Source organism: Amblyomma maculatum, chromosome 3 (genome assembly GCF_055883805.1).
Source record: "Amblyomma maculatum isolate TAMU_Amacu chromosome 3, ASM5588380v1, whole genome shotgun sequence".
Classification (NCBI taxonomy): domain Eukaryota; kingdom Metazoa; phylum Arthropoda; class Arachnida; order Ixodida; family Ixodidae; genus Amblyomma; species Amblyomma maculatum.
Genome location: NC_139346.1, coordinates 200,427,600 through 200,449,511, shown reverse-complemented (window position 1 = coordinate 200,449,511; position 21,912 = coordinate 200,427,600). Strand labels below are relative to the sequence as shown.

General features: G+C 44.7%; 3 protein-coding genes and 1 non-coding gene across 4 annotated transcripts in view; 2 read left to right on the top strand and 2 right to left on the bottom strand.

Annotated features, from left to right (window-relative positions):
• The window catches only part of ppk17 (amiloride-sensitive sodium channel pickpocket 17), a 69,281-nt gene extending 63,367 nt beyond the window's left edge, over nucleotides 1-5,914 (top strand). The window contains exons 19-23 of the mRNA XM_084597182.1: nucleotides 3,851-3,965; nucleotides 4,455-4,527; nucleotides 4,809-4,868; nucleotides 4,932-5,007; nucleotides 5,786-5,914. Coding sequence (XP_084453308.1) covers nucleotides 3,851-3,965; nucleotides 4,455-4,527; nucleotides 4,809-4,868; nucleotides 4,932-5,007; nucleotides 5,786-5,914 — 453 coding nt within the window. The remainder of the gene's footprint in view (nucleotides 1-3,850; nucleotides 3,966-4,454; nucleotides 4,528-4,808; nucleotides 4,869-4,931; nucleotides 5,008-5,785) is intronic.
• On the bottom strand, nucleotides 3,690-3,761 carry TRNAD-GUC (transfer RNA aspartic acid (anticodon GUC)). Its single transcript has one exon. It is a non-coding gene; the product is annotated as a tRNA-Asp (tRNA).
• Plekhm1 (Pleckstrin homology and RUN domain containing M1) lies at nucleotides 5,326-10,117 on the bottom strand. Its single transcript, XM_084599222.1, has 2 exons — nucleotides 8,527-10,117; nucleotides 5,326-8,061 (listed from the first exon to the last, which is right to left on the bottom strand). The coding sequence occupies exons 1-2, from the start codon at nucleotides 9,922-9,924 to the stop codon at nucleotides 7,168-7,170; spliced, it is 2,292 nt and encodes a 763-aa protein (XP_084455348.1). The 5' UTR covers nucleotides 9,925-10,117; the 3' UTR covers nucleotides 5,326-7,167.
• A 177-nt stretch (nucleotides 10,118-10,294) lies between these two features.
• Nucleotides 10,295-21,865, top strand: LOC146197410 (lysophospholipase D GDPD1-like). Its single transcript, XM_084599223.1, has 11 exons — nucleotides 10,295-10,709; nucleotides 10,947-11,072; nucleotides 11,192-11,234; nucleotides 11,303-11,438; nucleotides 12,357-12,402; nucleotides 14,053-14,174; nucleotides 16,624-16,713; nucleotides 18,383-18,516; nucleotides 19,569-19,634; nucleotides 20,125-20,176; nucleotides 20,860-21,865. The coding sequence occupies exons 1-11, from the start codon at nucleotides 10,625-10,627 to the stop codon at nucleotides 20,989-20,991; spliced, it is 1,032 nt and encodes a 343-aa protein (XP_084455349.1). The 5' UTR covers nucleotides 10,295-10,624; the 3' UTR covers nucleotides 20,992-21,865.
• Nucleotides 21,866-21,912: the final 47 nt, after the last annotated feature.

Below are 21,912 nucleotides of genomic sequence, written 5' to 3'. Positions count from 1 at the left end.
GGAAAGCTAGAGCTAGGGCCCTAAACTGAAAATACCTAAATCACGATGGGGTGGTGCACATCGACGCCTCGGACTACAATATGGCTGAAGGTGCCTTTGTCATCTGTGCAATTAAGCAGTCCAGTAACGTCAGTAAATGCGTATCAGCCGCTTCGGTCAAAGTCCGCTACTTGGACCAAGCGGAAGAAGCCGCCATCACTTTAGCCATCGCTACAACAGATGCGGACATAATTGTCAGCGATTCAAAAACTGCCATATACGTAACTTCTCGCGTGGCAGAATATCAAATACTGCCAGAAACATCCTCGCATATATCAGACTGGACAGAGAGATAAATGGACACCCGCCCACTGAGGGAACCGAGGCAATGAGGTTGCTCATCAACACACTCGAGGTTTTGTCGTTCGAGCGATGAGACATCATGCCGAGAAATTTGAAATGGAAGGAATTATTCACATACAGCGACCTTACACAACACTTCAAACTCACTAGGAGAGTATATACCCACCACCACACAAATCCCTAACAAGGCAACAAGAAATTGTTTGGAGGAAACTACAAACGAACTCCTTCCTCAACCCTGCGGTTTTCGCACACATATTTCCGGACAGCATAAGCTCATCCTGCACTAGGTGTGGAGAGAAAGCCGACCTTAATCATATTCTATGGGATTGTTCAGAGGACCCGCCTCCCATGGATGGATGGATGAAATATAGGAGCGTCCCCTTGGTAGCAGTTGCTACCATGCTCGTTTTTTCCCCTATATCTTATTTATTGTTTTAGATCAGTTAACCATACCATCATTCTATTTATTGAATTTTTGTTTCTACATTACTAACATTATGTTACTTTTCTGCTTTTAAGCCACCAGTCTTCCAATCGTTTTTTGCTAGCTTCCACCGCAGGTTCATTCACCCGGCCACTGGTATGGACTTCCGGATCGATACCATCACATTCGAGTATAAGATGGTTAATTGTTTCTGTGGATTTACCACATACTGCACATGTGTCATCTTCATGGTCAAATTTCTTTTTGTAGCTGCTTGAGGCTCTCATAGAAGCTCCCTCACTTGAATCCTGGTAGGAAGTGCTGCGTAAAGCGAGCCCCGATATACAATTGGGCGCCGTAAACCGCGCTGAAGAAGTCACCACCACCACCAGCCACCAGCTAACGGCCACTTGGCTCTTCCATTAAACCCAGTAGTACTCCCGACAATAAAGTTTTGTCTCTCTCTCTCTCTCTTAAGTTACACTGCACCACCGCTACGGGGCCAGTAAGATGATCGAAATTACACCCCATAGTTCTCCACTACGGCATCTCTTTCTCTCTTTCTGCTTCCACCTTCCTCCCTTCCTTACGGTGCGGTTCAGGTGTCCACCGAGAAGTGTGACAGATACTGCGGCTTTCTGTTCCTATAAAGAAAAAAAAAGAATATGAGAAAGAACCGGAAGGGAAGTTGAGCGACGTATACCAGCGCTGGTGTGTGCCAATGATTTTGCTGTTCTAGCAGGGACTCCAGAGGAGCTGCAGAAATTGCTGAACATCTGCGCTGCCGGAATGAGTTCGCTTCAATTTTGAAGTTTAGCTCCTCGGAGTGTTTGGTGATATCATGGGGCGAAGGAGATACGCAGAGCGGGCACAAGTGGGAACTACGGAGGCATCTAATATGGAGGGGAATCCACAAAATACCTCGGTGTCCGGCTGTCGGCCAGGGCAAACTACCTTGGGCTACATAAAAGGGAAATGCGGGGGAAAACGGCGCGCTACAAGGGTGTCTTGGGCAGTCGGGCGATCTGGGCATACAAGCGCTACGAACTGACCAGAGCCCTGTGGAAGATCGTGGCGCGCTGCCGGCTCCAACGTATGCTAATGCGATTCTTTGAATCTCTGCCGGCACACGGGAGTTCCTCGTGCGATTACAGGGGGCAATCGGCCGAGTGGCATTAGGACTGCCGATCAACATACTGCATTGCGTTCCAGGAGGAAGCTGGATGCATCTTCATTCATAGTGTGGGAGGCGTTAGCTTAGACAGCGTATGGGGGCCGATTGATGCGACTCCCAGAGAACAATTAACCTGGCACATTAGACAATAGTTCACTTGGTGTACGCTGGTATTTCGATTAAATGGACTAGGCGGACAGCGAAGTTGCAGAGAAGGTATCACCTGCCAGTGGCATGCCTCTCAAAGGTACCTGCGGTAAGACAGAGAAAAAAAAAACAAACAAAATAAAAGAAGAGGAGGCGGCTGAGTGGGTGCTCAAGGCCAAGACGAAGCCATTGCTGGCATTGTACAGCGCACAAAAGACCGAGACTGGCCCAGAGCCAACTCCGTGGGGAGCGCGATACTGGTGGAAGCCCGATGTGAAGCTCTTAGGACGCGGCCGCAGAGAGCGAAGAATCTGGAGTGAAGTGCGTTTCAATAGCTCGAAGGCTGCACCGAAAAAAGACTTTCTTTTGGAACCTGTTTTTATAGTTTTTAGTTTGGAGTTTTATTTCTGTTCCTTTTTTGGTCAGATCGCTTTGTGTGATCACCCGTTCAAAAGGGCATGGCCTCATCGCCATATCATCTCATCACCAACAAAATCGCGGTTTGAAAAGATCGTGTTACACGGGCTATCGCGGCTACTCTCAAGGCGAAGCTTGAGCGTTCCCCTAATTCAAACCTCCAAACCATGTATTCAAACCAGCTTTCGCTCGTGTCACTATATAGGTTCAATTAAGTCATGCTTAACCCCCCCCCCCCCCCCCCCTCGCACTTTATCTCCCCCACACAAACACCCCACAATTTTATCTTTTGAGGATAAGTGGCTGCACAGGTATTTATTGACCGTTGTACTATGGTCCCTGGAAAGATGTACCCTTCCAGTAGCTCTCTCTCTCTCTCTCAGCAATTCCTCGATCGTCCGGCGTTTAAAGGCAGGATATCCAGCGTGCTGCTTTTTTGCTCCACGAAGAGTGGGAAGAGGGGGGTTCTTAGTACAAGATATTTTGAACAACTTTGGACTATGATTTTGAATTATTTTTATTTGCTTTGTTATTTAGTGTTTTCCTCGTTTTTTTATTTTTATTTAAGTTTAATTTTGTTTTCCGGCTTATGGCCAGCAACATTTTCCAATGTGGCCCGCATATGGGTCGCGGTAGGATAGCGCCGGTACGGTACTCCGGTACACTTGCGAGTCGCGGAGAGCGTGCGACCGCGGCTGTCGCATGCGACCAGGGAGTCGCTCAGCTCGACCGATGTTCACACTTGCAAATGCGACCAGCGGGTCGCTTTCCTGACTCGATTGTTCACCACAGACAGCAAAGCTAACTTCAGTTCTCTTTAGCTGAGCCGATGATTGGTTACCGGCTTTCTTCAGCAGTCGCAAAGTTCCTAAGTCGAGCAGTGCTCGTACGGCCTGTGGCTGTCGCTTTTCGATCAATGGGACAGGCGGCCGGATGTCGCTACCTCTTTTTTCTTTTTTTTGAAGTCTATGCATACCCCCCCCCCCCCCCCCCCCCCCCGGCCTCCGTATCCTTTCGAAGCAGTTTTTGGTCTCAAAACGTTCTGAAAATGAAGTTGAAAGCAGCAGAAAGGCTGACGAGAAGATTGCAATGTATAAAATTAACAAAACTTACAACTTGCTCTCCGCTACATTGCCGAAACACCTATTCCTTAGGAATGTGTGAGCACAAGAAAAAAGAAAGCTCCCCGTCGGGGAATCGAACCCCGGTCTCCCGCGTGACAGGCGGGGATACTGACCACTATACTAACGAGGAGGACGGGAGATGTAGTAAAAAAGTATTCTATAAATAAATATTTACACCGTTTTTCAAGAGGACATATTTGAACATATTGTGTTTTTCAGGAATGTTCAGAGAACTGCCTCATGGAGCATTGGCTAGCGAACTGCCGCTGCAGCTCGAAGCTGTATGGTCTGCGGCACGAAAGGCACAGAGACCTGTGCGACATCTTCGATCACGGTAAACATCACGCCTTAGCGCGGGCTTTTCAAATATATGTTTACGAATTTCATTATTACTTCAGCTCCGCTGTAGTCTAACCTGCTTTTTCCCATCACCTAACGCTCCTATGCTGCCTGTACGAAAACTTGCGTAAATAAATACAAATAAAATTTGATGACGTAGCTCTTCGCATGCTTATCTCGCCCGAGCGATTATCAGGTCCACGAGATGGCTCGACAGCCGACAACATCTTTCAGAAAATCTTTCCATTTAACCGTGGAGAAAAATCTAACACATTTCACAAAAACAGATAAAGCTGCTGCATTCTCATAAAACGTTTTAAAAAATATCAAAAATATCAATATCAATGATGCGCTCTACAAATGTTCCTGTAACTCAGTCACCTCCCCTTGGCACAGACACTGCTGTCCATCGCTCGCCTGAAAACAACAAAAAGATGTGTCGATACTCGAAACTAACGTACCGTTCGGTCGCCATGACTCGCAGTTCAATGCACCCACCTGATGAAGGTTGGCCAGTGGCGACCCAAGTGCCTGGCAAGCTGTACCCAGCCCTGCCAGTAAGGAAACCTGCTTCTGCATACTATAACTCATTCTAGGAGTCATTAATCACTGGCACTAATCACTGCAAATGGTGCAACTAGCGTCTGTGTTGCAGATGTCTCTTCCTTTGGCCAAACTTTAAATGCAAATCAAGATTTCCACAAGACAAAAGCAGAAGAACAGCCTGGATAATAATTTGGAATACAATTAAATGCAGCACAGGAGACTCCCCAAATATTGTTGCCAAGCATCTTCAGCAGCCTCTTTTTGTAAATGCACATGTTCACATATTTTGCAGGGAGATCCGGTACAAGACATATTCAAATGTGGTGGGCAAGATAAAGACCAATGCCAGCAGGTAAGCGCAGATACCATTATCCTTGCAAGAAAACACGCTTTCACAATCTCTTCTTCTATGCAGGCTGAATGCTATTGAGCTGATGATTCAGATGGGCTCAGACAGAAGAAAAACTGTGCGTGGCTACCCTAGGATGGAGGTGAGGTCCTACCATACACCAAAAAGAGATATATATATTTTAATGTCTTTTTATCGTGTATTTCATAATTGCCAGGAACAGCAACTGAACAGAAGCTAGATTCAGACGCAAACTTCACGACTTACTTCAGTAGTGAGCCTCTGTGTCATCTGGAGACAGACACACAACAGCTGTGGAAAGGAGTGGGAAGGGCAAGTTCACAGCATATGGAAATCAATGTGATACGTGGAAAACAAATGCAAAGTGCTCCCGCAAAGTAGTTTCACCAAACTGGAAGCAAGTGACCAGTAGCGCATTCAAAGGAACACAGACACACAATTACAGATGTTGGCAACATTTAATAAAACCATCTGGGGAACATTATAAAAGCTGCTGTTACAAGTACACTGCTCATATTTAGTACTGTAAGTTACAGGTACTTAAAACAGTGTTGTCTAAAACCACTTCAGACGAAAGTTAACACAAGGTTTTGATACAGAAAACGAAATAAGTATAGAAGTCAACCTTCATGCCACAGCAAAATCATTCCTAGAAACTTCATCATAATGGAATAGTAGCATTTACACACAATTTTATAAGCACTGAAGAACACATGAACGTGCTTTAGCCATGAAAGCTTCCTCTCACAACATGTACAACAAGGCACCATCTAAGTAACTGCTAGCGCAGCTCTTCCCTTGTTTCGATGCACAAAACAGCTGCATAAAAGTGGTAATGGATTTTGGCCATGCGTTAGTGGTGTCATGCTTACCTGCAGGTATTTTTTATCTCTGACTAGATTCCAGGCCTCATTACCTATGTTGAAGGCCACATTGGCATGTGGCTTGGACTTTCAATACTGGCCATCTCTTCAGCTGTCGTCAAGTTTCATCACTCTGTCGTGCAACATTTGTTGTCCACCAACTGAATGGAAGTTGAAAAGCACTGTCGAAAAGCTTATGTATAAAAATGCAAAGAATGCACTAGTAAAGACACCATGCTTGCCTGCAGGAGTATATTGAGTATGTGAAGCCTAAAAAACAATAAAAGAAAAGCCATGTGAACAGAAAAGAAAATAAAGTTGCTGCTACAACATGCTAATGCAACAGAATGAAGCTTTGTGTTTCTTCTTCATGCTCAATAGAGATGGTACTTGTAGTCTGCTCAGCTTTCTAAACTGCACTTCCTTTAAAATGTTGCTGGCTGCCGATAAATCCCAACCATTCAATAAACAAATTCAACTACTGTACACAAGCAAGCATTATATTTACATATTTCAAGGTCTTAAAGCAGTGTCCAGTGAATGACATGCCCGTTTCAAAGGCCGAAACGGGCATGTGCGCATTTGGCGGTTGACAGGGAATCTGCCTTATCAACTCGGAAAAGCCTATATACCCTATAAACAAGCAGAACGCTCCAGAGAAAGCTATCACACCAGATAAGCCACTACTGCCTCCATGGGCACAAAGCCTTATCGAGGGCAAGCCAACAGTGTATGTGACGTCCACAGATCTGTACCGCATGCCAGAATGAAAACATACAATAAAAAGTAGGATGAATGCACAAAGGCTGGTGTCATGCATCATGGAAAAGTTTAAGTGTACATTAAAGAACATAAAAAAAAGTGCTGTGGAATAACATTGCACGGCATGTCAAAATCGAGCTGTACAAACAAACATTGTCACATACATATACAGGTTAAGCACAAAGTAGATGTCAAATAACGTAAAAATTCCAGCATATGGTACAAAAGTTACATTCAAAAAAGTATATTTTGTTGCATGCTTGTTCTACATGTACTCTACATATTGCACAAAGAATTAAAATATTTTTTTTAGTATTTTCTTGCACGTTAACATGCACCGAGATAAGCATTCATTTCATGAAAATATATTACAGGTTTCAAACTTATTGGACACATGCATTCATGCATGTAGGCACTCGTGCACAATAAAAATTCATGTCAAAAATTTTTTAATGGCAATCAGAGAGGCCCAATGATAGCTCAGCAGTGTGATTAAACTGCTGCTGCCTAAATCAATGGCTTTCTCTCTTTGTCACAACTGCCTAAAAAAACATTGTGCTAAAAACTCTGTGTAGCTGCAGCCTCTGTGGGCTATCACATGGCGTAAGCAGAAAATGCCCCGGTCACTTCTGTTCGAACGACTCCACAAGGAGTTATTAAGAGGTGGTAGCACCCTCAGCTGACATGTCGGAACTGACCGCAGTCCCTTGCTCCTTCCACTGACGCCTTCGCTCGCACTTTGGACAAACCCGGCCGCCGTCTTCGATGCAGGAACGGTGGTACACTGCAAAGCACGCGCTGCAGTGGTGGGTCGCATCTGTATCGAAGGCGTAGATGACAGACGGGTCCCGACAAATTTCACAGATGAAACCCTTTGCCGCACACAGGTTACACCCTAACACATGGTTGCGGGCAAACTTGATGGCTTTCTCTAGAGTCCTCTGCAAGGCACCTGACGGCACCTGCAACAGGTCAAAGGTGGAGTACAGGTGAATATGCTCGTAAAGGTGCTCTCTGGGCCAGATAAGCTTTCGCAGGGCACTTGATGCTGCCTCCGAGCAAGTTTGAAGGTAAGGCCGCAGGAATCCTAGCTGCGAGCGAAGCACCTGCGTTGCTGCCAGCTCAGGGACAGCATCATACAGCGAAGGATTCAACACCCTCAAGTCTAGCAGAGGTTCATCTTCATATTTCTTCAGTAGATTCTTTGCTTCACGACAGACAGGGTGCTTGCGGAAATCCCAATTGTGTATGATGCGTGCAGGAATCACGTGTGACTCGCTGCCACTACAGTCGGGGCAGTAGGAGTAGCCATCATAAGAGCACACCGAGCTTGCGCCATAGATCATGCCAATGGGGCAGTGGCAGCCTCGACAAGTATAGGCTTGTTGGTCAAGGCCTTTCTCCTGCTGAATGTAACCCATCAGTGCCAGAAGCTCACTGGTACGAACGTCAGGGGCCTTCTCAGTTGGAACCACCTCAAAATCTGCCAGGTCGTCTAGGGAGTCAGCACTTGAACGCTGGTCTTCAGACTTCACACGGCTTGGTGCTGCCTGCATATCAAAAACATAATGTTGAAACAAAAATTTAAGCAGCTGCACCGTAAACAGTTTTGAAGTCATAATAGGAGCATCAAAAACCCTTATTATACAAAAGATGCTAACTTGGCATGACAATTTGCTTGGGGAAGCTAGTGAAATAGCTAATAATCTAAACAATATTTTTTTTTTTACAATGTGTCCTGCGCTTTACAGAAAGTGCCGCAAGACCAAAATGAAATGTTAACAATTTTATGTTTACTGGAGCATGCAGTCTTGTTTCCACAGTCGTCCAAGTATGTAAAGAAGGCAATTAGCCTAGCTCTATGAAAAGTGCCATGCCCCAACACTTGGCAAGTAATAAGTTAAACCAGCGAGTCAAGCCCCAGTTCCGAGTAAAAAAACTCAAATAAGTTTGAAGTTTAAGCAAGTCTGCATTTTGTAACAGGCGCACGTGAGTTGGTAAGAGCGATTTCTTGCCTGACTCTCCGAGCATGTCCTGATAGCAGACGTAATGAGGTCTCTCATCTCCGGCGTTCCGCTCACTTGCCGAGTTATGTTCTGGGTGTAGCTCAGCACCAGGGAATCATAGCTCTGCTGCTCCAGCGAGTCTTCCGAGCCGTCAGACTTATCGGCAGCTGCACCAGCGCCGACATCCTCGTACTCGTCGTCGAAAGGCGACGACCAACCCTGCGTCGGGTCCAACACGTTTCCGAAGGACCTCCTCGACTCGTGCGCAGGAAACTTGTCCAGCACGTCGAAGTCAGGCACCGATGCCGGCGACCCCGAGACGTCGGCCAAAGCTGCGCTGCCTTCGTTTGCGTCCAAGTTCAGCGTCCGTAGCAGTTCGCGCACTTGTGCCGCGCTGATGCTGCTCCCAGCCGAGACCGCGATGCCCTGCTGATCCTCTTGTTGCTGGTCCTTCGGAGACGACGACGACTTGATCTCGATCACTTTAGTCTGCTCTGGCGGCACGTCACGGTTCGCCTCGGTCACCGAGGGCAGTGCAACGCAAGACTCGCTAGGCAGCGACGCGGCATTCGTCGTCACATCAACGCCGCTGTCACTGCCGCAGCCGACACTGTGCGCCTGTCGAGACTCCGACGGCGGAGGCTCGCTCGCCTGGATGGCGACGGAAGACGTCATTCGGCTTGAGCTGACAGACAACTTGCTGCGCATACGCCTGGACTGGCTTGCCGCCTCGTTCTGGAAGAAGTCCTCGACGTCCAAGGCAGGCATGACGGGTTCCATCCTTTCGGCCGACTTCAGCAGGCCGGCCAACTGCAAGGGCATGGCGTTCCAGCAATTGAGAACACTGCAGTTGACTGGAAGTCTGAACGAGAAACCCGACAGGCCCTCAAGGAACTGTTTCACGATGTCCGGCTGTTCGCGGTCAGCCATGTACGCAGTTTGGCGGTAGTAACAGCGCAGCGTCTTGCGGTCCTGGATCATGGCCTCGACGTAGCTGACGAGCAGGGATTCGTTCAGGGCGAGGCGCAGCCAAGCTCTGCAGCGGCCGATGTCCGTGCTGATCTGGTTGAGGCCGGCAATTTGGGCTAAGACGTCCTTGTGCGAGTATACCATTGCCACGGGCCAGAAGTCCGGCGTCGGTGACCTGTCGGAACCACTATTGCTAAATACGCTCGACATTTTCTTGACGATGTTCTCTTTCAGACCGTGGATGAAGATGGCCTCCAGACAGAAGCACACACGGGAGACCGCTTCACCGCCTGTGACAACGGGCTCCGCGTTGACAAGTTCCTGCTGCAAGTCGCGCAAGCAGCTAGCGAGCTGCTTGGTTAGCATGCGTTTAATGACTATGTCCCGTGCCGCTTCCTCGATGGTCGGGGACGTCGCCTTTTTCCACAGCGGAACCATTTTGACAGCGATCACGTCGAATATAGTTAAACACGAAAATTAATGCGACGACCCTTCCGCATTTCGCTAAACTGTCTAACGACGACAACGTGCCCCGAATGTTACAGAAGCTTGCTCTATTTACACTGCGCCCGTCCACCTATCAGCTATCAGCCGACCATCTTCCAAACTTCTTTTTTGCGCTCGTTGCGCCCCCTCATAACATCGTCGTTGGAATCCAGGTAAATGCGCATGAATATTTGTTCGTGTAGTTTTAGATAATAATAATCAGAATTTGCTTAAAGGCTTAATTATCGCATTATTAATATAATGCGCAGCACAGGTAGTTGGAGAATAATTGCAGCACGTCAAATAGGTAAAGATAGGCACGCGTCGAGCCGTGCGGTGAAGCCAAGGTAAAAACTACAGGATGCGAAGCGTGAAGGCGCATCATCCGTTCGACGTTTGGTTTATTACGCTCCGCGTATTCTTATTCGCTCCATAGAAATTGCGTGTGCTCGCTGCTTTCTCCCTCGCCTACCATCCATGCGGCGGCGCCGCATGAATTGCTTTACGCTGCAGAAATCGCCGTGAAAACGGATTTCGCCCATCGGGCCTGGCAATTGAAACGCCGTGCCCCCGCTCCCGCGACGCCGATGACTGGACTGTCAAACCAGCTGATTCAACAAGCCGCCGTAAACACTTCCCTCGCCTCGTAATAATGTCTTCGTACCTGCCGAGTTTTTTCGACGCTGCTGCTGGGCTGCTTCCCTTAAGCAAGTCCAGGTACTCTGGAAACATGCCGGGTAATATATCGTAATTCATTCTCTAATATTACTCCATGCATCTACGCTCGATGAGCGATATGCGAAAAGATTAGATGATAACGCGTTAGATTGCCATTGCTTTCACGCGGTCTTTTTTTTTTTTTTTAATATATAGAAGCGCATGGCTACTGTAAGCTGGCTGAGTGGAGTAGAATATCCTCCCTCACACGACCAAAGTAACTATGTGCGAGCTCTTTGCGTTGTTTTTCTCCGCAGATATGTTAGCAGTGACTCTCCTGGGCGGGTACATAGTAACGTCGGTGATATTGTTCAAATATCCGCACCTCCTGCATCGAAGAAAGCAGCTCAAGTTTCCCTGTCGACATATCAGTCATCGAGGCGGTGAGTTCCGCTTTCGTTTATGATTCGACCCCGGGGTACAATTATGTTGTTTGCTTACTTGTTTCTCTCTGTACCTTTAATGGGTGTCCTTTTTTTTTTTTTTTTTTTTTTCCCTCTAGGATCAGCGGAAAACTTGGAGAACACAATATCAGCTTTCAAGCAGTGAGTATAATTAGTATGCAAGGTTAATCGGCCAGTTAGGCGGGCTATAATTTGGCTTCTCTCGGCAGTGCCCTGAAGGTTGGCACAGAGCTCATCGAGCTGGACGTGCAACTGACAAAGGACGGGAAAGTGGTCGTCTGCCACGATTCGGGTCTGCTGCGCTGTGCCGGCGTGGACAAAAGCATATCTGAGCTCAACTATGATGTGAGCAACCTTTTATCGCTGAAGCGCGGTTTCCTGGGGCTGGTACTGTGAAAAATGCACTGTTTTCTGGACCTCCGCTTACTAGTTTGTTTCCTCATAACTTGAAAGGGACAAAAACTTTGTTTACATAATGTGCAGTTCACATTAGGGGGAAATTTTTAATATGCCTAATGTTGATGCATCCATAGTGCCAGTTTGAATAAGCAAGAAGTTCTTGAGTGCAATTTAACACGGTTCCCCTGTACCAGTTGCTACCAAGTTTGAAATGTTCCAGAGTAATATTCTTGGTTGATTGTGAATGCTGTGGTGCAGTTGGTTAGTATTTGTGACAACAATAAAGATGAGCACTTTGCGGTGAAATCAGGTGCAAGATACACATTTGTAGTTGTGGCTGCAGTAGAGACATTATAGAACAATGAGCTCATGACATATCAATCTGCTACAACATGCTCAAACATAGTACACATGATACAAAATATGTAAGCCTGTTTCTGTAGTCACTATGTGCTAGCTAAGCACTATATAGGTGCCTAATTTTAAAGTTGATATAATCTTTGTGTCTTGCAATATAGATTGTTCGTGAAAAGGTTGGAGCATATGTGTATGTATTAATTGACTTGTTGGGAACAACTCTACGTTTTGGTTTGAGTGAGTTGTTTCATTTTTATTTTATAGGCTGCTCTCGAGTGTGCACACGGTAACATGCACACTTATTTCATCTAACCTGTCATTAGTTGGAGCTCTTAGCTATGCCACATCGTTTAAACACATTTTGCATTGTGATAGCACTTGCTCTGATCTTTACATTAGCACCTCACAAAATAATAATCATCTTTGCTTTGTGTCATTTGTGGCCTTTAACTGCTAGCATAAAAATTTGTAATATTTTAAAAGAGCACCAATTTCTGTATTTTCCAGGAGTTACCACTCTTGAAGCCAAGCTTACACGTTGATTTCTGCAATGGTATGTTTTTCACTTTGTGCTTTGAGCATGATAGGATAGTATTGACAGGGGTGAAAATTTGGCAAGTCTGTATTCTTTCATGATGTAAAAGAGAGCGTGAAACCAAGACTATGGACAAGTGAAGCGCTTGTGGTGTGTTTCTTCACTTGTCTGTTGTCTTGGTTTTGCTCTCTGTTTTACATCATGATAGTATTGTATCTACTTGTGTTACTGAATATGTACTGTTTTGTACAAATTTTCTTCTTAAGGTGCTAGACTGGAAAAAAGAGATAAACAACCTGCATATGTTCACGGTATGAAAGAGCACTGAACAAAGGTAGAGGGGGGGAAACCTCAGTTCGCAGGTCGAGCCAACCTTTCGACTAGTGGATTTATCTTCGTCTGGGCCCAGACGAAGACAAGTCTACTTGTCGAAACGTTGGCTCAACCTGCGAACTGAGGCTTCCCCCCTCTACCCTTGTTCAGTGCCCTTTCATACCGTTTAGCCATCTTCTTCCTCTTGTTCTACCTAGATATGTTCAGTCGCTCAGGTGCCATTGCCACAAGTAAGGAAAAAAAAAAATGCACATAAATGCACTGAGTCTCTACACTGCACAAAAAGGATGGAAAATGTGCTCAAAACAGGATGTGCTGCAGAACTTCCTGTTGGGAAGGCAGGCTCTGGTGCCGCTGACCTTCTTTTTGTATTGTCCACTGAGCCACTCTAGATAGAAGGCTGTGTGTAGCTGATAAGTCAGCTTTGGGAGAATTACGTGCTAGCATTGATACAAACTTGCTGAAAATTATTCTTTATAATGTCATTATAATGTGACAGTTATTTTGAGTAAAAGGAAAAGGAACAGAATAGGCATGTAGTCGTATAATACCGGCCGAGGCATCATTTTCGTTTTATTCTTACCCATCCAAAAATGACTAGCTGTTAACCTAATAATTTTAGCTTATATAAGTGGGCAGTGTGATTGGACTTAACTATTTTAGCAAGCTTCTTGAGCAAGCGAGTAAGATTGAGTGACTGGATTCCAGCACACTAAAGCTATACTATGAGCTGCATGTCTACGTACCAGTGGCAAACTAGATCAATGGTCTAATGGTTAGACAGTTCAACCATTAACAGAACTTATATAACAGAACGGGATAGTATTCACATTCAGTAACTAGAAACTGAGAATTTAAGCCTTGGAGCGAATGTGCTGCAGTGGAATTGTTTTGTAAAAGGTAATTTCCCTGATCCTTTGCTTCTGCGCATAGAGTGGAGCGAGACAAACTTGATGCCCGAGAAAGTGATGGCAGTTGAAATTGTTATTATTTATTTATTTATTTATCTGGTACCCACAGCGCCATCCGGCATTACAGTAAGGGGGGGGGGGGGGTTACAAACACTAAAGTACAGAGCACACATAAAAATACAAGTCCTAGTCACATACACGAAAGAAAAAAAAAGAAAAGAAAGCTTCAGAAGAATGAATTACAGATCAGAAAGACATGAACACCTTTTCAGCACTATACTTTGATGGCATTAGACGAAATGGAACCCGCGCGAGCGCATACAAAAAGAGAAAACAAGGCTGTCATCACATTTACTCATGGCCTAGAGAACCAAGTGAGCAGTGAAACTGAAAAGTGTAATGCTGTGGCTGGTTGCTCTTTCAGGCACGCCAGGTCCGGTGTGTGAGGATCGCAAAATTCCGCTGCTCAGTGACATTTTCACCCTCTTCCCAAGTGTGCCTGTCAACATTGATATCAAAACCAACAATGACAAGCTTGTGCAGAAGGTGAGCTGCTCTTTTCCACAATAATTGACAGTTCTGCACACCCGTAACTGGGTAGGGTTTATTGCTGCAGAGTTTAGAGCAAAACCGCTATTTATGTGCTTGTAATAAACATGAATGGAAAAAAAAAGAGCAATACTAGAGAACGTGGATTCAGTTGATTCTGCATACGTCAAGCTCAGATACATCGACTGATTGTTTATATCGAACTGTCAGAATATTTCCTTGAAAATTCTATGCAAAACTATAGTAGCGATCTTCGTGTTCATCGAACTCCTGTTCAGGGGACATTTGATATATCAAACTGCACGTTTTGCTTCTGCAGGGGGTGCTTCTTCTAACAGCTCTTAAACTATCACTTTTCGCTTGTTGAGTTGGGTAAGCTGCGCAGCCCTTGGTGACTTCTGGCTGCATTAACGCTGTAAAACCACATTACGAAGCAAACATTGGGTCTGTTTGAAAGTGTCCTTCAGTCCAGCATGCTTTTTTATCTTGACACTGCTGTAGTGTAGGGAAGCCAACATTATGTGCATCAGGTGTCATGCAGTGAAGCCAGCTTCCGCAACCAGAGGCTTGAGGTGGTTCTCGCGTGGCCTGCTTCGCTGCTGAAGGCGACGCGGAAATCAACTGTTCATTGTTCTCAGTGGCTAACAAACTTTGCAACACACCAAGTCTTATGGCAGCAGTATTGGATGTGACCAATATTCCTTATTTGTTGTCACCAATCGGTTTTTTAATTCTTTGCCCTCTTGCAACTGTGCACTGCTATGTACTACTGTGCTAACAGCATTCATGTTGCATCCTCCTAATCTAGGCCAGCTCATACAATAGCACATTTTTTTTTGGGTGCTCATCATGTCATGATGGTCAAAATTTAGTGAATTTATGGGCAGATTTTTTAGGAAGCCATGTTGTTCAGGATTTTCTAGGAAGCGATGTTGTTCAGGAACCTCTTGCACTGACTGAAAAACAGTGCAACTCTGTGGGACATTGTTATTGCTCCCAATATGGAGCCTATGAATCCTGAAATTGTAGGAACTGGGAGCATATCATCAGGGTTTACTCTACTTGGCTGATATTAATTGGAAAAAAAAAAAAAAAAAAACAGTGCTGCAAAATGTGACGTTAGTTGCACTCACGTGGAATTTGTGTGGCTTTTGCAGAAGTAAAAGCTTTAATGTGATAGTGTTAAAGGCTCATTCTGCAGGAAATTGGGTGCCAGCATTGGCATCAGCATTGGCATCAGCATTGGCATCAGCATTGGCATCAGCATTGGCATTGTGTAGTGGTAAAACTTTAATATCCAGCTGATACAGGATAGGCACCAGCCTATCCACCTAGACGGCGGCCAGGGGTCCTTGGGTCCAGGTTACATATTCGGCCGAGCTAAACAGTAGTCTCCCAAAATTCTTCTGTTTATGTCTTTTGAGCGAAAACTCACAGGGATGGCTCTGGCAAGTCGTAGCTGGGAGGTCACATATGACCAGGCACTGATTTGTTGGCGAGTTATGTGACATCACAAAGTCCACGCAATGCGACAAAGTTGGGAGGAGCTGACAACTTGAGTAGCAGGTTTGAGGGGGCAGGGTGGAATAAGAGTCAACCTTCTAGGGCCCTTGTATCTAGAGTCAGAGAGGTACCCATAGGCCATGCAGACACATTCATATGGCTTGGCTAAAGCGAGGCTTCATATCTATATTGGGTAGTCTTTCAAACAGTAGCTTAAAATTGTACTCCAACAAGTTTATGGGAGATAATGGAGGTTCCATTTAAGATTTGCTGATTAAGCGAATAGCAACTTCCCTGTACGAGAGCAATCATCCACAAGGGGAACACCCCGCCGCTGTGATGCAGTGGTTAGGGCGCTCGACTGTCGAACCGAAGGATGCGGGATGAAATCCTAACCGTGGTGGTTGCTTTTCGATAAAGGCGAAAAGCAAGGCGCTCGTGTGCTGTGCGATGTTGGTGCATGTAGAAGAACCTCAGGTGGTCAGTTTCCTGAGCGCCTCCACCACGGCGTCTCTCATAGCCTGAGTCACTTTAGGATGTTAACCCCATAAACCAAACCAAAAAGGAGAGCTGCAGATAGGAACAGTCATGTCATATCCTGAGAACAAAACTTAGGTGTCACCCATAATTTTTTTTTTCTGCGGAAAATTAGGTGCCACTGTTTCAATTTACTTTGGATGCAGGCTGTTTTCTCTTATCATCACAGTAGTAATGGATGAACTGGTAGTTTCGATTTAGAGCATAGTAGTGCACACAAACCAGGAGCGTCTCTCATTGCCTGAGCCTCTTTGGGACGTTAAACCCCCATAAACCGAAGTAAACAAATCAGGATTCCAAGGCTAGTCATGTGTTTCTGCCAACAGTTCAAGTTGATAAGGTGCTAGTGATGTCTCTACAAGGCAGAAATGGTTCCTGATTTTGTAATCTTGCTACATTTCTTCAGGTTCATGAGCTCATCAAAGAGTTCAACAGGGAGGACATCACTGTATGGGGAAGCTTCCATCACAGCGTTGCTACAAAATGTTACAAGCTGGTGAGTTGCTGAGCATTTAAGCTCATATTGCTTGTGAAACACTTGTCTCTGACAGGACTGTTGGCTCTCATTGGCCAAGAAGGTTACATAACCCCCCTGGCTGCAGGTTGGGAACGTGCTCAAACGTGCACTTCCCAAGCATATTTGTTTCATTTTTTGCTAACTTTTATGTAATGCACTTTTTTGGATATGTGGTTAAAACTACAAAGTGACTTGCAAATGCTTGGGTAGGCTGTTCGCCAGGTAATGCATGACCTGGGTACACGTCTTATTCTGGCGCCAATTCAGAAATTCTCAGTTTTATGTGTGAAAGGGGCCTTTCGTTGCAACACTTAATTGTTTGCTACTGGAACTTAATAGTTGGCATATTTTCAGCACATATATATTTCTGCTCTCCTGGGTCAGAAGCCGGGCCAATGCTTTCCTGTTTGCTAAGCATTGTCTGTTTTTGAGCTGATCTTTTGGCAGGTGAGAGAGATACGTAAACAGGGGTGGATTTATGGGATGGAAGGGGGGCATTAGAGAATGATTGCCCCCTTTCTCATTCCCTCCCTAGTAAGAACATTTACATAGGAAGACTATGCCGAGGTCCTTCTTTGGGAGAGGGAGGTGGGCAAAAGAAATACTGGGTTAAAATGGGACCACACCATCCCCCACAATTCCTCCAAATGGGCCCCTAAATCTGCCCTGGCCCAGAAAGCTGGCCAGAAAGCAGAAGATAAGAGAGCATCCAGAGTACTATTGGTGCATACAGAATGAGCTTATTGTGAGGATGTGTGTGTTACTCAATATAATATAATGCACACACAAGACATAGGCTGTTGTCGGTGCATTCAAAATGTTTATGCATCTCTTCTGAAGCAGCTACTTGAGACATGGAGGCTGAATTGAGGCTCACTGGCTGAGCTAGCTCAGGGAATATACACCCGTCTCAGCTGACAATAATATGCATCTTCAGAATTTCTTTTAGTGAAGTCTCCTGTGCAGTTGATATGCTCATGAAGTTGCTGTGGGAGGTTTGTGTTTTCTGCTTGTTGCTTACATTTGTATACAGTTTTAGGAAAACCTTTTTCCTCGAGTCATTAGCCATTCTAGAAGTTTTATCCTAAGAGAAATATTATATATGCAAAATTTTTTATGCAGAAAAAGATTATCAGGCTAGGTATTTCACTTAAGGAAGTCTGTTATGTACTTGGAGTGAAACATCATTGATAATCCCTTTTTTTTTTTTTTTTTGTGGTTAAAACCATATTTCTGGGTAAGTGTCTCCAAATTGTCTAATTTTGAAAACAACCGTACAAAGCCATTTATTGACATCTTCACTTCCTAAACGGGTTAACTAGCATTTCTTGGCGTGAGGTATGAAGAGCACCTTATTACCTTTTCACGGAACTGAAGCCGCACTTGCGTTGTCTGCAACACATTCTCCTATCCGATTGACAGCAGTAACAAGCACAGATTGTTTCCTGGCCATTTGCAGATGCTTCACCCCCTTGCTTAATTGCACTGTAGAGGGCCCACTGCGTTCTTGCTCTTCGGATTACATTCACCAGACGAAAGCCAGCATCGTTCCCAGATCATGTCATGTTTTCGTGGGAGTTCTGTCATTTACCTTGGTCAGCAACAATGTAAAGACATGGCATGCTTCTCATTGGCTTGCACTTTGCAGAACCCACGGGTGCCGCTCTACTTTTCGGCACGGTGCGTGGTCTACCTCCTGCTGCTGACTTACACTGGACTGCTGCCATTTGTGCCATTGAAGCAGTCCTGTCTGGAGATTCTGCTGCCGTCAGTGGCCAAAAGGCAAGCTTCCTCTCATCTTGTTTATGTGGGTATTTTTCAATAGACGTAATGGTGAAAAGTACAGTTGGGAGAGTTGATGCACTGTTACGGTACCCCTATAGTATACCTCGATAGCACACAAATGGAAGGCAAGAGACAGATGTTATAACGGGTAGGAGTGGTTGTTTTTGAAAAGTATGTGAGCTCAACTACTGAGCCGGGCAAATTGGGTTCGATCCCGTCTGCGGTGGCCACATTTCAATGAGCCGAAACATAAGTTGCTCGTGTACTTTGTAATGCTAGCAGACGTTAAAGAACTGCAGGTGGTTGAAATTATCCGGAGACCTCTATCATGGCATCCCTCATAGCATGGGTTGCTTTGGGACGTTAAACTCTGTAAGCCATGAGAAATATGTTAATGAAGACAGTAGTCTTCAAAAGCAAGGAAGGATTAGGAGATTGATCTCTTTTTGTTAGTGTGTCAGGACGGTTAATTTGGGTACAGAATGAAAGAAAACAGCACACTGCTATTTGGGGCTTAACTCGCAACCTCTGCCTATTCTCTTGTACAGTGAGCTTGGCTAGCAGGCTCTTCACTTTTGCTTGATGCTAAGTTAGATGTTCGTTAGACTTCATTTCTTTACAAAGTGCCAGCATTGGGGCAGTCAAATCATAAATGAGGTGCTAAAACTGAGGACCTCGTTCGAGGAACTTGACTTAACCTGCAGAACCAGTGTTTGCCCCCCCTTCCCCCCTGCACAGCATCTCCTTTAGGACTGCCTCGCATTCAGAGTATGCCACAAACTCTACTGCACTAGCACATTAACTACATTTGATGACTGGGTCCTGTGGGGGTGAACGAAAGAGAAGGTCTAATGTGACTGTTTGTTTTTGCATGCGACTCTGGAGTGTTTCGCCTCATGTGTAGGCTCTTGGTCTAGTCACCCCGAGACCCGAGTGGCAACCTTGCACAATAAACATCTTTATTATCACCAAACAGTTACCATTTGAAAAAAGAGTAACTGTTTGTATGTAACATGTGATCAGTAATTTTATCGCTTGCCTCAATGCAGGAATCCCACAATGATGCAACAGCTGAAGCATCCCAAATCGCGATTCCTCTTCAGGTTGCTAGACTGGTATGTATTATCTGCAATAGCTAGCTAGCAAAGAGCTGGGCTCAGTTTTATTTCCTTATGGCAAGTGAGGGGATTTTGTGCATAATCCTGAATTGGTCGTAATGCTTATCACATGTTCCTCACAGAGATACACAGCAGTATTGAGCAGAGTGGCAACACAAAATTTATATTGCGCTCACTGGAGCTTTGAACACCTTAGTTATATGGTAACCCAGTAGTAGTTGCATCATGCGTCAATAACAAATTGATTATTGCTATTCAGGTGGTGGTAACAAAATGTAGCGTGGCAGATGTTTGGCCTAGTTGGTGAAGATTTTTGTTCTAGTGTCCTAGTGTGCACTGTTTTTCATCATGAAGGTAACAAAATGCTAGGAGGTGCTCATTGTTGTCAAGGCTGTTACCCTTAACAAGCTTTACTGTTTGTATTTCTTTTCCCTCTCCTGGTTTTAAGATGGTAGAATCAGCAGGATTTCTTCTCTTTTTCCAACAGGCTTGTTGTGAGGAAGTTTGTGATAGATCACCTTCGTAAACGCGGCATTCCGGTGAGTCTGTGTTGGAGCCAGCCGCCGCTTGGCTTCTTTTATAACATTTGAGATACTAGTTGCATTGGCATCAACTTAGTCTAGGTCTTCCGTGTTGCCCCCCATAGTAAAGTGCAGTTCACCCACTGTGGTGCAAGTTAGCCAGCCATAGTTGGCGTCTTTAAATGTTATTGAGCAGAGGTCCATCGCATTGCAGCAATGAGCTACCAAGCTCCGCTTGCATTGGTATCAATGAAACTTGTGTTCACAAATTGGAAGTGTCTAGTTTTTCTCATGGTATTCAACAAGACCTGTTCACAGGAGCGTCAACCACCAAACACATGTGGACATATGCTAATATGGAAGGTTGTGTGAATGCATGTATTTATAGCTACAAGTAATCGGGTAGTGCGATTCCATGCAATTCATGTAGAGGGCACCTGATACTTTATATTATACTGTATATTATACTGTATTATATATCATACTTCCACTTACAAGACAAGTGCAATTACACTTCACATTTTTTCAAATAGAGCCTCAACAAGTTTAAGATGATATTGAAGTTGCTTGCATGTTGTCTTCAGTTGAAAAAAGGCATTTCTGAAGTGTTGATTTAATTTTTTTAAGCGTGCTTGCTTTTCCATTGCTTTGCTAGCCAGGTGCAGCTGTGGTGCATACAAGTGACTGTGTCTGTTTTGCAGACTTACCTGTGGGTGCTTAATGAAAAAGAGGACTTTGAGCGAGCATTTGCAATGGGCGCCGCCGGTGTGATGACAGATCGGCCCACACTACTGAGGGAGTATCTCGAAGAGAACCCATCAGTTGGAAGATGAGAAAGAAAAGAAAAAAATCCAACAAGATTCTCACCGTGACAAATATAACATTCTGCTGCCATTTTAAAGCTTCTTTAAAGCTTAAAACGAAAATGAAAAGTATTTATGCACAAAATGTCAGCTGTAGCCAATTTTGGTCAAACTAACTTTTTCACATCAAAAAGTGTGCATCACTGTTTCAGGTGCAGAGACCTCACGGGTCATGGTTTTAGTAAAGTCCATCACTCTGTCTAGGTGCCATGGTCCCCTTTTTCCCAATTTATTCTGGGCACTTCATCCAGAACCTTTCCTTGTTTGCTTTTACCTTTTGTAGCAAAATGCCTCGCTTAACAGTCAGTCATTATGATATTTACCGGTGATGCTATTTATTTGCATGCTAGAATGGCACTATTTACTTTGTGTGTATGTGAGGCAACATTGGTGTTCACATTGCTCTTCTTGTTATCTGTGCCAAGGCAGAGTCGCCCTTTTAAAAAGTTCTCTATCGCATTGTAACTGTGAGCTTGGTGTTGTCACGTGTGGCATATGCCAGTCTCATGAACAACATGCACACACAAAAGTCAGGGCCATGGCAAATACTTTTAATACACGACGCTTTGTATCACATTTACACACCAAGTCTCGTGCGAGGAAAAACACATTTACAACATAGGATCCACAAAGCCAAAGAAGAATTTACATGTAACATATATGTATATATATACAAAACTGGAAGAATGACCTAACAATGTGCGCACCAAAGAGTATTTGAACAAATTCATTTTTTATTTAAAAGAGGCTGTGCCTCATCCTGTTTGCTGTATAAATATATATATATATATGCAAGAACAAAGAATGAGTACGAAAAGATTTCTGAAATAAAAATAAACATATCTTGCTTAATGGCCTCTTGTATTTCATTCTTAACAACGTACAAGACTT